General features: G+C 41.3%; 1 protein-coding gene across 1 annotated transcript in view; it reads left to right on the top strand.

Annotated features, from left to right (window-relative positions):
* The first annotated feature begins 12863 nt into the window (after positions 1-12863).
* Positions 12864-18120, top strand: part of LOC115643176 (cAMP-dependent protein kinase catalytic subunit PRKX-like) — a 46681-nt gene continuing 41424 nt past the window's right edge. Inside the window, 1 exon segment of the mRNA XM_030547060.1 lies at positions 12864-12937. Coding sequence (XP_030402920.1) covers positions 12922-12937 — 16 coding nt within the window. The 5' untranslated portion in view covers positions 12864-12921.

The raw sequence follows: 18120 nt of genomic DNA, 5'->3' as shown, positions 1-18120 counted from the left end.
ATGTTATAAAGGGCTTTTAACTGAGAATTCAATTAAAGTTATGCAGAAATTTTCAACGAGGGCTTTATATCTTTCTCCATATGCTCCATCCTAATAACAATAAAACACAGATCAAACTAAATAAAAGTTAAAGGAAAAGAGCTCAATTATGAAAGTAAGGATCAACCATGTAGTTTTCCAGTTTCTCGTTTTCTAATGGCTTTTCTTTAGCTGCCTACAACTAAGCTTTCAGTCACACAAACATAATACATCAGATATTAAACATATAGAATCATGGGTATGTTCTAAGGCGTCTTTGTGTTGTATAAAGTTGTAGTGATGTATGGAGCATTAAGGCCTTAATGAAATGCTTATCAGGAAATAAAATTAGTGTTTTCTACTCTGACGTATAGCTCTTGTGTGCAGTATGTCTGTTTGTATTAGTGATGGCAGTTTTACTCTTTCTACTTCTGCTCAGAGTGAGTTGAATTCTTTCTTGTGCGTTAATAGAACTGTTTCAGTCCGTTATGTCTGCATGACCCCATTGAAGGGATAGAGTTGCACTGGTGTCAATGACAGCAACATTTTGCCTGCAGAAGCTTTCACTGATGATGTGCCAGAAGGAGAGAACCCTGCTTGACATGCTGGCAATTAGGAAAGAGTCTGCAAACATATTTTTGATTATAAATTGAGCAGATTTGATAAGGAAATACCGTATATATTTGATTATAAGCCGGTTTGTTATAAGCTGACCCCCTATCCCGAAGATGGATAAGTAAAAATGGAATTTTTTTATAACCTGTTCATAAGCCGGCACTGTAATTCAGTGGTCTGCAACTTTGGCTCCCAGGCCATCAGGATAAGCTGCTGGTGGACCGAGATGGTTTGTTTACCTCAAGCGTCTGCAGGCACAGAGGTAAACCGAAGTAAACAAAGTGTCTCAGCGTGCTAGCTGCTTACCCTGATGGGCTGGGATAGCAACCCCACCCCTAGCCTGAGACCCCACACTCTTCCCATCCCATCCCTTCCCACCTTATCTGGAGAGGACCAGGGAAGGATTTCTCTGGCCTGGCTGGAGCTACTCTGGCAGACTGAGCAGTGCAGCTGCAGCATGTTCCAGCCGGCTGGGCTAGGCAGCATGGCCACAGTGAGCTCTGGCAGGCCGAGCAACGCGGCTGCAGCCTGCTCTGGGGGGCGGGGCCAAGCAACACAGCTGCAGCCTGCCAGCCCTGGAGCTGCAGCTGTTTCGGAGGCTGGGGGGGAGAGCAGCGTTGCCAGAAACGGAGAGACTCTGGCCCCGCCTATTCCCTTCTGTCTCTGCTGTCTGTGCTGCCTCTCCTTGCTCCCTCTGTTGGGGGGAGGTGCTGTGTCCCACCTCTCCCTCTCTATACCAGTTCATAAGCTGACCCCCTTCTCTGGTGCTTCCCTTTTTTACTAAAAAAAAAAAATTTGGGGTTATGAACGAGTAAATTCGGTAGATGACTAATGGAACATGTTTTGTGTCTCTCTTAGCAAAACTTACACTGTTTTGAAAAGTGATACAGATATTTGAAGGATACAAACTAAGGATGGAGGTTTACCATTGGGTTTTTTAAGACTACTGGGATGAAATTAAGAGAAGCCTACACTCCAAAAAATCTTCCTTATAGTGAGAATCTTAGGCCATAGAAAAGAAATGGGAATGTGGAAACATTGTGGCTTGAGACACCAAAACTAGGCTAGACAAAACATGAGTATATAACACTACTTTATTTATTGTTGTGTTGGTGCCCAAAATGTGGTAGGCACTATAGAAATATATAGGAGGAGACAATCCCTGACCCAAAGAGATTTAAAATCTAAATCTAAATGGGGGGGAGGGGGAAAGAAGATGGATTAATGGTGTACAAGAAACAGTATTTAGAGTGACTACTGGCATGGCTTATTAATGTCATCTGAAAGTTCTAGCATGTCTAAACTATAGGGACTGGAGTGACATAGCTATGACACTGTAGCTATGTTGCTATATTCCTATCATGTAGGTGCAGCGTACTGTGACACTTCCCCCACCCCCACCCCGCTGTAGAAACACAACCCCTCTGAGTGATGGTAGCTAGGTAGATGGAAGCATTCTTCTGTCGACCTAGTTGCGTCTACGCTGGAAGTTAGCTTGACATAGTTATGCGGCTCAAGGGTATGGATATTTCACACCCGAGTACTGTAGCCACGTTGACTTAAATTTTAAGTGTAGAACAGGCCTTAGAAGGATTATAATCTTCTGATTGGTTTCTTTGTATCTATACCACATTCTGTACAGTTAGAGTGGAGTTGCAATAGAAGAACAGAAATGGATTTTTGAGAGCCCCACTCTTAGTGCTCCCATAAATGTTGCCTGCAACCTCTTTTTTTCTCTCTCTCTCTCTTTCCCCCCCCCCCACTCTCTTCCATGGTATTGTGAAAGGGGGGTTGATTTTTATAAAGTTTCTAGTTATGCCTTGCAACAGGACCACAAATGTACCCACTGAACTTCCCACCAGGCCTGTCTACATGCAATCATACAAAGATGGTTGGAAGCCACCATGAATTTAACATATACAGCCTTTGCACCACTGTTGGAAGAGGGAGATCAATTCAACCTTTTCTAAAAGGTCATTGGGCCCTCAAAGCCACAGTCTACCAAAATGGGCTCCTTTCCCAGCCCCAGACTGTTTCTCTGAGGTCACTTCCTCCAACTCACTGACTGTACTCCCTTGCAGTGAGCTGTTAACCTCTTCCATTTCTAGCTTACTTCTTTCTGTGTGGCTTTTGTCAGCATTGGATTATGTTTGGTTGGTCTATGAATTAAGGTTGGAGACTTCTGATTTGGATTTTTAATTACAGATTAACTTGCTGTAAAGGAAAAAAAACCAAAACAAGTTAATAATGTTTGTTAGTTGATGCCAGATTTTTTAAGGATAAAGATTAAACTGTGGAAAAACTTACTGGGAATTACTATTTCATCAACAAGGACAACATGTGAAAATCCCCTCCCAAAAGCCCCTCACTGCTTTTCAGAGTTGTACTGGGGTTATGATTGTCTAAAATGTGTCTTAAGTGATTAACTGAATTTGTTGATGTATTGTTCTTTCCTGCCCAATTAATCAGTTTTGAAATTATTTTCTTTGCAGTACAATTGACTGCTCCAGATGTGTGGTTGTGTTCACTGAAAGAGGCTTTCATGTTACAGTAGTACTGTTGGTAACCTTTTTTCCGCTTTATATTATCGTGACTGGTAGAAAGCTGCTCAGTTTTTTTTATTGTGTTATTTATTCAATATAATTTGAAACCGTGGTCTATATTTGCAATACAGAAGTATGTAAGAGGAAGTTCAAGTATTTGAATGTGTATTTGAAAGCTTTTTTGTCCTAATTCAGGAGAGTGGATATGAACTTTTTCAGTGGTTTGTTTTCTCTCTCTCTTCCCTTGGTATGAATACATAGGTGCAACACTAAATTCAAGTTATTGAAGTAGTCTTTTAATTATTTATTATTGGCTCTTATATTCTGTGAATTATAGTAAGTTTAAAGCTGATTCTGAACACTATTGCTGTCCTCCAATTTGTTGTACCTGAAATTCTTCAGATTTGTTTTTGGCCATCAACTCTGGCTATGTTGGTGAGCTGTATGCTGTGGAAGAATAGAAGTCTGGTATGGCAGTCTGAACTGTTTTTCCTTAAGCTGGGATTTTCAAAAGTACTCAGCATTGGCCTCACTCCATTCCTGGTGGAAATCAGTAGAAATATTGTCATGTACTTGTCTGAATATTTGAGAACCTGCAAGATCATTTATCATGGTCCTTTTGTTCTGCTTCATTGAAAGTTTTTTGGTTTTTTTAGTACTACAGTAAATTTTTTTCATAGATTTTGTTCTTTATGAGCATTAAAAGCTTTGGATTTAGGTTTGTCTTGCTCAATTACATCGTGATTCTGCTAAAACTTAACTCATGTCTTCAACTTTAAACACATGCATCTGTGTTTGTAGGACTGGGGTCTTGGTCCCTTTCACAGTCATATTTCTAAGGCAGCACCTAGAGCTCTGGGAAGAAGTTACTGTTGAACATTTTCATATAACCATGCCTGTTTCTTAAGTATAGGAAACATTTGGATGGGATGAGGAAAGTTTCAGCTACAACTAAAATTAGATCATTACGTACCATCAAAGAGTGTTCATCCAGTAGTTTATATGCTCTTGAGCATATTTTGTTCAATTTTATGTTTTAGGACAGTTTAAGTGCTACAGATTTAATCAAGCAGTTAACAGGTAATCTGTGTCTAAACTTTTCAGTAAATGCTCTTTTTGCACTAAGTGTATTCCCACCGCCATTTTCTTCCTCCTTCAGTATGTTATTAAATGAAGGAGGAAATGAGAGGTAATTGTAAGGCACTATATTACAAGTGCCAGTCCCTTGAAGGCGTCTGTATAACGGTGGTAAAGGAGAAAATCAGTCAAGTATAAACAATGTAGCTTTTATTGCACTCCGTGAGCGATAATAAACTTCTGTACTTCAATAAGACTTTTTTTTAGTTTGCTTTTTAAAAGGAGTCAGGGATTGTAGGCCAAATACTTTCCTTGCCTTATAGATTTCTAATGTAGGAATGATTCACATCAGGTAGTCCTCTTTTAAAAATTAAAAAAAAAAAAATCTTCCAAATGCTGAATTTCTTTTAAAAAAAAAAAGAATTCTAGGTTTGTTTATATAAATTCTGTGTGTGTGTGTGTGTGTGTGTGTGTGTGTATGTATATATATATATATATGTATATGTATATATATATATATCACTTCTCTTTCTACAAATAGGAACAAGTAATATCCTTAAAATTTTTAAGATTGTCTAATAAAGGAATACCTAGTAATCATTAAAATGCTAACTTCTATAAAGAAAAGTTCTATGCTTAAGATACGTAAAAGTAGTAATCTGTGTTTCCTGTCACTGGGAACAAGGGGAGAAAAGTACAGATCTTTAAATCTCCTATAAATATCAACAAAATAACTTTATAAACATAAAACAAACAAAGGAAGAAGGCTATACAATCCACTTGGATGCAGACCCTAGTCATGGCACTTCATCCACTTACTTCCTCTATAGTAGATTACAGCAATATCCAATCAGTTAGCCTACAGAGAAAAAAATCATAAACCTCTGTAGCTGATTTCCTAAGTGGAATAAACAAAATAACTTATTGTTGCACAATGCTGCAATTGGTTCCTTGTGCATTACCAGATCCAAATCTAAATTCTAGTTCTGATTTACAAAGGATACACTGGGAAACCAGAACAGCAATCATAACCATTGGCCATTCTGTTAATCCAAAGCAGATAGAGACTTTAGCAACTAGGAGACAGAGACTTTAAACTTCAAAGGAGATCAAGGAAAGTCCTTCCTTTTTTTGGGGTCATATATTCTGACACTGCTTTTTGTCATAGTAGTATCCAGTATACCAGAACTAAACATAACTTAATGGCATTAAAATTGGGGACTAATTACAACTAGCCTAGGGTGGAATACTAACTTCCCTGATTTTTCCCTCCTTTCCTACCCTCCCCCCCCCCCCCCGCCCATACGTTGTACACAAAATAAAGATGACAGTGTATGAGTGCTGTGGTGGTACTTTTGTACAGCAGTTCCTATAGATTCAGGACAGTTTTGATTGAGGTATATTTGTGAGGCTAGCACTTGTTTTGATGTAGGTGAATGTCAGGCTTCATTACAGTGAAGGTGTGAGATTGATTATGTAGAAGTCAGATTCTGTTAGTATTGTCCTCTTTTTATTACTTGAACAAATTATTCCTAAGCACAAAATACATTTAAAGATAGAGCCTAGTATTTTCAGAGTTGGACTCGGAGCGCCGCCAGCTTTTTTTGCACCCTAGATGGTGGAAGGTCCTGCCCCCGACAGAGGCGGCAGAAGGTCCCACCCCGAAATGCTGCCCCCGACAGAGGCGGCACATGGTCCCACCCCAAAATGCTGCCCCCGACAGAGGCGGCAGAAGGTCCCGCCCCCAAAATGCCACCGACGACCAGGGTGGCCAAAGATCCGACCACCACAGTCACCGCCCCCCAAATTTTAGCATCCTATGCGACCGCCTAGGTCGCCTAATGGGTTGCGCCAGCCCTGGTTGGACTTCCAATTGATGGGAAATAGGTGTCTAGATGTACAGTCTTTTGAAAACCTCAGCTTGAGGCTTGCACTGTAACATGGTTCTTGAGTAACTTGTTGGTTTCCATGTTGAGAGAGAGAGATTCAAATGCTAATTTTAAAGTAATTCTATGGTTCTGAAGACTGAAATGAAATTTTACATTGTGGATATGGAAAAAAAATGAAAATGTCCAGAAGTAGTCTGTGTAAGCTTTGTGTGTATATTTCTAACTCTCAAAATAACTGTTGGAACTAAAAATACCATTGCTACTTTTGGATATTTTTTGTAAATTGAGATAGCTAAATGATGGACTGCCAACTAGCCAGGCACCATCCTGTTTAACTCTATTTAATTTTCTTTGGTTCTAATGTGTGGCAGGCTGAGTTTGTATTTGTCTGCCTGATCTTAAGATAACACATTTTTTTTATTATTAACCTGAGCTTAGCATCCTTTAAAACACCTTGTTTTTACAGCTAGTTTAAACAAGATAATACAAAGCTTATTTGTTAGGTAAAGCAGCAATAGCTTGCTAATATTAAACTATTAATTTAACTACATATTTCTGCAGGATTTTGCAGTTAATTTACATTTAAAGTATAGTTGAGTCCTACCAAAATGTGTTATAGTTGTAAAATGGCTGAAGTAAGGATAACACTTCAGAAAGCTTTTTGGTTTTTTGTAGGGTTCTATTTCCATTGTGGCTGAAACCTTTCTTTTAAACTATACTGTGTATGTATTTATGTACCAAGTCCCTGTTGAGGTGGGTAAGAAGGGAGAGGAAAAGAGACCTTAATGTACTATTTAAGCCAAGATATGCCTGTTCAATGTTTAAGTGAAATTCTGTAATGCATGTTGTTTTGTCACACCTGGGTGCTAATGTCATAACATTTCTTCCCAGATCTGGACCTTAGCGTCCAAAATATGAGTGTTAGCATGAAAACCTCCAAGCTTAGTTACCAGCTTGGACCTCGTAATTGCTGCCACCAGCCAGGAATTATACAGTGCCTAGCTCACTGTGGTCTCCCCAAAACCTTCCCTGGGGGACCCCAAGACTCAGATTCCTTAAGTCTTACAACAAAGGGAAATAACCTCCTCCCCTTGTTTCCTTGTTACTTCCTCCCAGGCTCCCCTCTCTGGACGATCCTAGGAGATTCCCTGCTTCCAATCCTGGAAACACAAGTACCGAGAGATCTAATCTCTCTGCATACCCTCTGGGTGAGGGGGAAAAGTCAGGCTTAGTAACTCTAACACAAAGAGATATTCCCCCTGACTTCTTCCTCCCACCAGTTCCCTGGTGAGCTACAGACTCAATTCCCTGGAGTCCTCACTAAAGAAAAACTCCAACAGGTCTTAAAAAGAAAGCTTTATATAAAAAGAAAGAAAAAGGACAGAAAATGATTTCTGTATTAAGGTGACAATATACAGGGTCAATTGCTTAAAGGAAAAAAATGAATAAACAGCCTTATCCAAAAAGAATACAATTTAACACATTCCAGCAACTACACACATGTAAATACAAAAAAACAATATAAACCTATTGTCTTACTATCCTTGTACTTACAACTTGGAAACAGAAGATTAGAAAGCCTGGAGATTCCTGTGGTCACTCTCAGAGCCGAGAAAAGAACAGACCAAGAACAAAGGACTCACACCCAAAACTTCCCTCCACCCAGATTTGAAAAAGTCTTGTTTCCTGATTGGTTCTCTGGTCAGGTGTTTGGTTCCCTGTGTTAACCCTTTACAGGTAAAAGAACATTAACCCTTAGCTATCTGTTTATGACAGCTCATGACGCGGTAAAATTGTTACTGTGAAAGATTTTAAGTGCATACTTAAATCCTAAGTGCAGCTGAAAATGTTGGTGATTGAAAGGAAATAAGGGCTTCTACATGCAGTTTGATGGAAAATTTCCTCAGCTGGCTGCTGTTACTCTGTCATCTCCATAGAGGAGTTACGAAGAGGTGAAGAAGCTGGAGAGGTGTTTCAAGGACACTGAACTAAAATTGTCAGGGAGAAAAAATGTTTTTTTAAGGTGCTTTTGTTAAAGGAGCACTAGAGGTGACAAAGGTCATGCTTCAGGTCACAAACCAACTACTAATTACTTTGGGTTATGAAGAAACTTCTCATGGGCTTTTTGTTACCTCACTTTTCATTATGGGAGTCTAATAACCTTCCTTTGAACCAAATGAAAGACCGGATGTTGCACTAGATATACAGTTGACCTTATTAGTCTGGTAATTCTTATGCTCTTTATTCCTAAAAGTTATAATTTAAGAATAATAAGTGGTGGTGTGACTGGGGAAAAAAAAGCTTTATATTTTTCTGGCATGTGAAATCTTGCAGGTGAAGTGGGTAGAGCCTAGACAATTCAAGTTGTCTTGAAGGCTGAAAAGACATCCTTTGCTGAATGAGACAAGAAGGAAGTGAGCAGAAACTGACCTCATTTCCAAAATCTTTGGAAAGTGGGAACTGCAAAAAGGTGAAGGCTTGTGGCTAAACTGGAGCTGACCTTCAGGGACCTGTCAGAGGACTGCTAGGAAAGCTGAACTGTAGATGCAAGTACTGTACTACCTGTTGTCACTGTCAGTTGATGTGAATGATAGACATCATTCGTTATTGGAGACTTGCAGGCTAGACAGATAAGGATTCTGATCATGACTCAATATATGAAAGAAAGCAAATAAAGATTGCTATTAAGTGAATGAATGCTAGTCATAAGACTTTGAGTCATTAAAAGCTCTTGTTCCGGAGACGTGGCCTGCTTTAAAGAACAGGGTAACAATCGATCAAACAAAGTCATAGCCATCTATGTGAGCTGGAGCCACGTGCCAGACTAAAAGCTGTTGTGGGAAGTAAAAGGCAAAATTACAGAAAAATCGACCTAATTGCTTCTCTTGTCAATTAAATCTTTTAGGTTTTAGACAATTAAGAAATCTCTAATGCTCAAAATCTGAGTTTGTTGCAGAAAATTTAGTGTCTTTAGGTCTCAAATTTACTTTTGGGGAAATAAGTGCGCTGTCAGTTTTCCAAAAGAAAAAAAATTAAGCATTTACTTGTATGATGGGACAGAGTATCTCATAAAGCAATCAAGTGTTTAAAGTCATTCCCTTTTTTCCAGAAAAATATTCTTCAAGTTGAAACTTGACATAAATGAGCTTACATTCATGAGAGGTTTTTTACATTTTTTTTCAAAACGCAAGTTGAACTTAAAATTAATAAAATGCTTTTTTGCACTTTTACATTTCTATAAATGAAATGACTATTGCACCAAAATACCTACAGTATTAACTGGGAATGATAATGCTTAGGCAAAGAGAGAGAGCAAGTGTAAGGTTATTTACTGTGTGATGGGATCCTCAGGGTGCAACCTGGGACTGTTGTACCCACTGAACTCTCCAGCCTGAGCTGTCTCTCACAATGCCTTGCTAGTTACCAGCAGCAAACCCCTCCAGGTGCAGTTGTGCTGAGTGATAAAAGCATGTGGAGACCCAACACGCAGCTAGATTGCATGAATGCTCCCAGAAACACTCATGAATCACACAGAGAAAGGCACCAGAGCTAAATCCTTCAGTTCCCAGCACTGTACCTCAGGAATTATACCGTCTTATATTGTTCAAGATGAACAATGTAGATTTATTAATTGGTTCACCATTTCATCAATGGAAAGTGGACATGTATCAGTCATTGCAAAACCTGAGCAGATTTGTCACACATTTCATACATACTCACTGGTAGAGATAAAAGAGTAAACAAATTTGACTACAAAAGGTAGATTTTATAGATTCATAGACTCTAGGAATGGAAGGGACCTCGAGAGGTCATAGAGTTCAGTTTCCTGCCCTCATGGCAGGACCAAATACTGTCTAGACCTACTCTTAAATATTTCCAGAGGTGGAGATTCTGCTACCTCCCTAGGCAGTTTATTCCAATGTTTAACCACCCTGACAGTTAGGAACTTTTCCCTAATGTCCAACCTAAATCTCCCTTGCTGCAGTTTAAGCCCATTGCTTCTTGCTCTATCCTTAGAGGCTAAGATGAACAAGTTTTCTCCCACCTCCTTATGACATCCTTTTAGATACCTGAAAACTGTTATCATGTCCCCTCTCAGTCTTCTCTTTTCCAAACTAAACAAACGCAATTCTTCCAGTCTTCCTTCATAGGTCATGTTCTCTAGACCTTTAATCATTCTGTTGTTCTCTGGACCCTCTCCAATTTCTCCACATCTTTCTTGAAATGTGGTGCCCAGAACTGGACACAATACTCCAGCTGAGGCCTAACCAGCTCAGAGTAGAGTGGAAGAATGACTTCTTGTGTCTTGTTCACAACATACCTGTTAATTCAGTCCAGAATCATGGTTTGCTTTTTTTGCAACAGCATCAGGGACCTGTCAGAGGACTGCTAGGAAAGCTGAACTGCAGATGCAAGTACTGTACTACCTGTTGTCACTGTCAGTTGATATGAATGATAGACATCATTCATTATTGGAGACTTGCAGGCAAGACAGATAAGGATTCTGATCATGACTCAGTGTTGACTCATATTTAGTTTGTGGTCCACTATAACCCCTAGATCCCTTTCCGCCCTACTCTTTCTTAGGCAATCTCTTCCTATTCTGTATGTGTGAAACTGATTGTTCCTTCCTAAGTGGAGCACTTTGCATTTGTCTTTAATAAACTTCATCCTGTTTACCTCAAACCGTTTGTCCAATTTGTCCAGATCGTTTTGAATTTTTACCCTATCCTCCAAAGCAGTTGCAATCTCTCCCAGTTTGGTATCATCTACAAACTTAATTAGCATATTTTCTATGCCAATATCTAAGTCATTGATGAAGATATTGAACAGAGCCGGTCCCAAAACAGACCCCTGCGGAACTCCACTCGTTATACCTTTCCAGCAGGATTGGGAACCATTAATAATTACTCTGAGTACGGTTATCCAGCCAGTTATGCACCCACCTTATAGTAGCCCCATTTAAGTTGTATTTGCCTAGTTTATTGATAAGAATATCATGTGAGACTGTATCAAATGCCTTACTAAAGTCTAGGTATACCACATCCACCGCTTCTCCTTTATCCACAAGACTCATTATTCTATCAAAGAAAGCTATCAGATTAGTTTGACATGATTTGTTCTTTACAAATCCATGCTGGCTATTCCCTATCACCTTACCACCTTCCAAGTGTTTGCAGATGATTTCCTTAATTACTTGCTCCATTATCTTCCCTGGCACGGAAGTTAAACTAACTGTAGTTTCCTGGCTTGTTTTTATTTCCCTTTTTGTACATGGGCACTATGTTTGCCCTTTTCCAGTCTTCTGGAATCTCTCCTGTCTCCCATGATTTTCCAAAGATGATAGCTAGAAGCTCAGATACTTCTTCTGTTAGCTCCTTGAGTATTCTAGGATGCATTTCATCAGGCCCTGGTGACTTGGAGGCATCTAACTTTTCTAAGAGATTTTTAACTTGTTCTTTTTTTATTTTCTCTTCTAAACCTACTCCCTTTCCATTAGCATTCACTATGTTAGGCGTTCCTTCAGACTTCTCGGTGAAGACCGAAACAAAGTCGTCATTAAGCATCTCTGCCATTTCCAACTTTCCTGTTACTGTTTCTCACTGAGCAGTGGGTCTACCCTGTCTTTGGTCTTCCTCTTGCTTTTAAGTGATATTAAGTGATAGGCAAAAAGTCACAGTTACCAAAAGAGAGAAAGATATAACCATGCAGTCTAAACTCTCAACCCTATTAGACTGGGCAACATCTAGATTAAGCAGTTTTTTTTTCTCACCCCACTGGATATTGCAGTCCATAGTTTACAGATTTCACACTTGAAATTTGGGCCAGGCCCTTCAGTTGGAGTCTTCAGAGTGTCCTTGTTGCTTGCAGAGTAGGTGGACGAAGGAGAAAGGCCCAGCATGGACCCCTTGTGTTCAGTTTTATACCCTGAGTCCATGTGCTTAGAAAACACAAGTCCAGGCATGTCTGGGTGCATTGCTGAGTCTCTAGGCAAGGTTGAGCAATTCCCCTGGTGTAGCCTCATGCAAATGAGTCGTTGCATTGTAGCTCCCTTGCTGGACAATGGTTGTTGATGATGATGGGTTGATTGAAACCCCACCTGGGTGTTAGCTACTTTTCTTGCTGTTGCCTTTGTGGAACTAATATCTGGCTGATTCCCCAACTTACAGCATGTTTTAGTGACCACCATACAACACAATTCTCATAACTTCATATGCATTAATGATATACATATATGGATAGAGAAGTGACTTGCAGCAGATTATGATCTCTCCCGACACCTTACAAGGCATGCTTTATAAGTAAGATAATTATATAAAAATGAGGACTGTGGGGGTCACTGAGTGCCCCTCAAAGGTGCAGAATGTTACTGTGCATACATTTTCATACAGAACTTAAAAAATAGAGAATCCTTTTCAAGTATGTATTGATTTGACAGCACTTCACAGTGAGAAGACATTGCCTCTGATCTAAATGGGTTAACCAAATAGTAGAGTGGAGTTACAGTAATAGTGCATGTGGCTACTCTACAAAGCCTAGCACTTCACACAGTGGGGAACACTTTTAAAAACCATAAATAAAACCTGTGTCTCTGACTTGCTTTGAGTAGACTTCTGTGATATGGGAGCCCTCAGGGTCCTGACTTCTGCTTGTCCTTGTTTCCCATATTTAAAAACAGGCAATGTGTGTGTCTGAGTGGATAGGGGGAGCTTGATATCCAGAAGAGTAGTTCCTTCAAGGATTGAGAGGATAGGAAGCCAAAGGGGCTGGACCCAGTCATGGTAGACGGAACAGGTAGGTGGCTGCTTCTCTAAAGCAAAATATCTATCAACTTTCCGGGAAGTTTGTTTTGTTTTTTTAACTCTGTGAATTTTTAGGGGTTTTTTTTTTTTTTTTGGAGGGTTTTATTGGGCATTTGCTTATTATTATTAAACTGACCTCTCTTCCCCCTGGTGCCCCAAGAAGGTTTTTCATTTAAATAGATTGTCTCTTGGTGTGTTTGAATGTAGTTCTGGAACTGGGTCCTGTCTTGACAAAGTGGGTCTTGAAAGGTATGACTTAGTAGACCAGCTTAGAAAAAGTGAATCATGAGATTTGTGGTGAGAGAAAGTACTGATGGTAACTTGAGGAATGGACAGATGGGGCTCTGAGGTGCCATTAGAGAAGTAAAGGGGGTAGGGACTTGCAAGAGACAGGAGGTCTGAATCATACTCATACTATAGTAAAACAGAAGTGTCTCCACCAAAGTGTTAGATTAGGGTCAACTTGGTACAGTATGAGTCAGATCAGAAAGCTCAAGGTAAACTAAGATTAGAGTAATAGCCTATCTTCATGGCACTGAATAGCTGTAAGAAGTTCAGTCTTGATATAGTGGAGGAGAAGGAGCTATTGAAGTGATTAAGGCTTAAAACAAACCCACAATCCTGATTTTTCTGTATGTCTCAGAAGCTGCCTTGACAAAGTTTTGTTTCAGTAGTTTGTCTGCATTATATTCTAAGCAAATCTTGGGTTGCTGTGAAAAAAAATACATATGTAAAACATGTCATTAATAACATTTGTTCTTCCATGAGACTTTTGGCTAAGCCAAGTAAGTTTTAACATAATATAACAGATGGTGAAAAATGTTCCAATGGAACTTTGACTGCAGATGGCTTTTTGACTACATGGAACTCTTTTTTGAAAAATTTACAACCACAAAAACTAAAACTTTTCTTGTCAGTTTTTTGTAGAGAACAATACATTTTTCCCCAAACATCTCTGAAAAGTAAATACATTAACACAAAGTATACCATTTTATCAGGAAAAGCCAGAACTGCCAGTCTCTATAAACAGAGAATCCATTCTTAAATCTGTTCTGTTGTACCTGGATATTTAAATACACTTGCATTATTTTAATATTTTTTCCTCAGAATTATTCACCTGATGCTTTTGGTGCATGTACAGAATCTCTGAATATACAATACATAACACACATTCTCTGAAACATGGAACGTCCCAAATCCTTGCAGCTCAAAAATATGACTCTTTTTTACCCACACTCAACCTCCTGCTCCCAGACTTTAAAGCATGATCTGAATGCCAATGAATACTTGCTCTGATGAACAGAAAGAGGACGCAAAGGCTACTGACAATGACTCTTGCCTGGAAATACCATATCTCCTGCTTCCTCGCTATTAATGTAGGAAACTGTTCACTCTAATGTCTTGGCTGATCAACAGCTGTAATATAGACTTTTTACACTACAATTATATAAAATTGCACTAAGAAACAAATACTCCCACTTCCTTTACAGTTTTCTCCTAGCAAGACTTTGAGGATGGCAAAATTTGGAAGCCCAATGTGGTAATTCTGGCCTGGACCAAGGCAGACTGGTTTGAAGTTTGTACAATTTGGGTATGCATAATCCTTTTCTATCCTCAATTTCAATGACACTTCAGCCAAGCTGGTCTAGTATTTCTACACTCCTTCCTGTGGACTCACTTGTACTGTGTCAAGTATCAGAGAGGTAGCCGTGTTAGTCTGGATCTGTAAAAGCAGCAAAGAGTCCTGTGGCACCTTATAGACTAACAGACATTTTGGAGCATGAGCTTTCGTGAGTGAATACCCACTAGTCTATAAGGTACCACAGGACTCTTTGCTGCTTGTACTGTGGATTCTAATATGTTAAGGTTATCTGTTCAAGGAAATAGTTGAGATTCTTCAGAGTTCTGCAATCTAACTAAATTTGCAGAAGGCTCCAGGAGTGTGTTCTTCTTATGGAAACAGATGATAATGGATTAATGATTAGCATTTTAAAGTACACATTTGCCCTTTCAGCTCTGAAGGTCTGGAATTGTCTTGCCCAACTTCCCAAACAGCAGAAGATTTCTTTATTCCCTGAAGAAATACACTTCACTGCTTACCTGAATCTGTGGGCCTTCATTTACCATACGTTATTTTGATGGGTGTATGTTTTCATTCAAAAGAGGGGGATGTCCCAGAAAAACTGTTAAGTACCATTTTTATGCTATGTAAACTCCTTTGTTTATTCTAAAAATGCAACACTGAGGGCTTGTCTACATCAGAAAGTTGCAGCGCTGGTGAGGGAGTTACAGCGCTGCAACTTTGAAGGTGTACACATCTGCAGGGCACCACCAGCGCTGCAACTCCCTGTTTGCAGCGCTGGCCGTACTCCCGTTTTGTCTCGGGTGTAGAGGATCCAGCGCTGGTGATCCAGCACTGGTAATCCAATGTAGACAGTTACCAGCGCTTTTCTTGACCTCCGTGGAAGGAGGAAGCCTCTGGTAATCAAGCTGGTCTCCTTCCCCGGTTTGCTCTCTCGGTCCCGGAGCCACCCAGCAAACCGCAGGGAAGGAGACCTGCTTGCTCGTGGTTCCGGGACCGAGAGAGCAAACCGGGAAAGGAGACCAGCTTCGCCGCGGTTTGCTCTCTCGGTCCCGGAGCCACCCAGCAAACCGCAGGGAAGGAGACCTGCTTGCTCGGGGTTCCGGGACCGAGAGAGCAAACCGCGGCGAAGCTGGTTTCCTTTCCCGGTTTGCTCTCTCGGTCCCGGAACCCCGAGCAAGCAGGTCTCCTTCCCTGCGGTTTGCTGGCTGGCTCCGGGACCGAGAGAGCAAACCGCGGCGTTCCCGGTTTGCTCTCTCGGTCCCGGAACCCCGAGCAAGCAGGTCTCCTTCCCTGCGGTTTGCTGGCTGGCTCCGGGACCGAGAGAGCAAACCGCGGCGTTCCCGGTTTGCTCTCTCGGTCCCGGAACCCCGAGCAAGCAGGTCTCCTTCCCTGCGGTTTGCTGGCTGGCTCCGGGACCGAGAGAGCAAACCGCGGCGTTCCCGGTTTGCTCTCTCGGTCCCGGAACCCCGAGCAAGCAGGTCTCCTTCCCTGCGGTTTGCTGGCTGGCTCCGGGACCGAGAGAGCAAACCGCGGGGAAGCTGGTCTCCTTTCCCGGTTTGCTCTCTCGTCCCGGAACCCCCCTTGAAGCCGCCCAACAGCGCTGCAGTGTGGCCACATCTAACACCACTTGCAGCGCTGGTTGCTGTAAGTGTGGCCACTCTGCAGCGCTGGCCCTATACAGCTGTACTAATACAGCTGTAACAACCAGCGCTGCAAAATTTTAGATGTAGACATGGCCTTAGTTGCAGTAACCAAGCAATGTACGTGCATAGTCATTATCCTGCTGAGGCAACATTATTGCCTCATTGTAACGTTCCCAAGATTCATCGAGAACAGTACTTGGGACTACTGAAGTTGTCCTGTACAAACTAAATATAGGATTTTAATGAAATTGGCTACAGATCTCCAAATACTGTATAATCTAAGGGAATGCATTTATCATGGACAGGACCAGTGTCCATTATTTTAAAGCAATCCTAACTATGTACTTAACAAAGTAGTATGTAAAGCACACGTCTATTTAACTGTGACCAGCCTGGGTAGCTGGACACCGAGGTGATAATGGGAAGGGGTAAATAATCCTTCCCATGCAAGCAAGAGACACCCTCCAGTAGCTTCCAAGAAGCTACTGGAGAGAAGGAGCCAGTCAATGTCTTTGGCAATCTGGTCCCAACTCCTGTCTTCTGCTGCAGTGAGAGCCTGTGCAGTTTCTCCCTGATGCATGGGGTATAAGCATACCATGCACAGTCCCCTCTCGATCCCACCCACTACCTCTCTTCTGTGCAGCTCAGCCTGGCTTTTTCAGCTCTTGGGACTCTTGGCACCCATGAAGCTACGGCCAGAATTTCTCTCCAAGTAAATATTACAGTGCTAAAATGTACTTACAAGAGAATTATTTACAACCATAATTTTCTCTCTCCTGTTTAGCTTATGCTAAGCAGCAACCAAATGACAGTTTCTGACTTTGGAAGAACGAGTTAGGAGTGTGATCAGATTTAACTGTGTAGTCCAGGGGTGGCCAACCTGAGCCAGAATTTACCAGTTTTCATTGCCAAAGAGCCACACTAATAGCAGCCCCTCATGAGCTCCCACCCACCATCAACCCTGCTGATCAACGCCTCCCCTCGCACCTCCTGATCAGCTGTTTTGTGAAATGCAGGAGGCTCTGGTGGGGAGGAGCAAGGGCATGGCAGGGAAGGGAGCGGGAAGGGGTGGAATGGGGGCAAGGCCTGTGGGCAAAGCCAGGGGTTGAGCAGTGAGCATCCCTCGGCACATTGGAAAATTGGCACCTGTAGCTCCAGCCCCAGAGTTGATGCCTATACAAGGAGCCACATATTAACTTCTGAAGAGCCTCATGTGGCTCCAGAGCCACTGGTTGGCTACCTCTGGTGCAGTCAATACAGGAGTGAAAAGAAGTAACAAGGCACGGTAGGAAAAGTTTGAGCTGCAATAACAAATACTTGTATATCATCCTTGTGTATATGTTGTACCAATTATATTAGACCAGTAAAAACCAACAGGATCTTTTTAAAGGGGATAAGACAAAGATGCCACATTTATTATGATAATTTATGAGTAATAACTAATATTTTAATTCTTATACACACACATTATACCTATTACACACACACACACACACACACACACACACACACACACACACACACACACACACACACACACACACACACACACACACACACACACACACACACACACACACACACACACACACACACTAGGTGTTCTGCAGCTGCTGCATAGTTACCAGTCCTGAAGATAGCTTAAGTTCATGGCTTGATTTTGCAGCTTGGGTTCGTAGCTTGTGGCAGCTAACTGGCCAGGAAAGCTGGGCACAAGGCTGAGCTGGATCTCTGTTGGGCAGGCACCGATGTTCTTCCATGTTGGCAGCAGAATGTTACCCAGAGTCTTTTATCTCACCCTTCTTTTTTATAGGCTTTTAGTTTGGATTCAAAGTCTATAGGTGTTGCTGTGTCACCCTGCCTCTGGGTTTAGACTGATCACCCATCAATTGCAGGCGTGACTTTCAGCCTTGGACCTGGCTTTGATCTTCCTTCTGTTGTTCTGTT

Source organism: Gopherus evgoodei, chromosome 1 (genome assembly GCF_007399415.2).
Source record: "Gopherus evgoodei ecotype Sinaloan lineage chromosome 1, rGopEvg1_v1.p, whole genome shotgun sequence".
Lineage (NCBI taxonomy): Eukaryota > Metazoa > Chordata > Testudines > Testudinidae > Gopherus > Gopherus evgoodei.
This window is presented reverse-complemented; position numbering and strand designations above follow the sequence as displayed.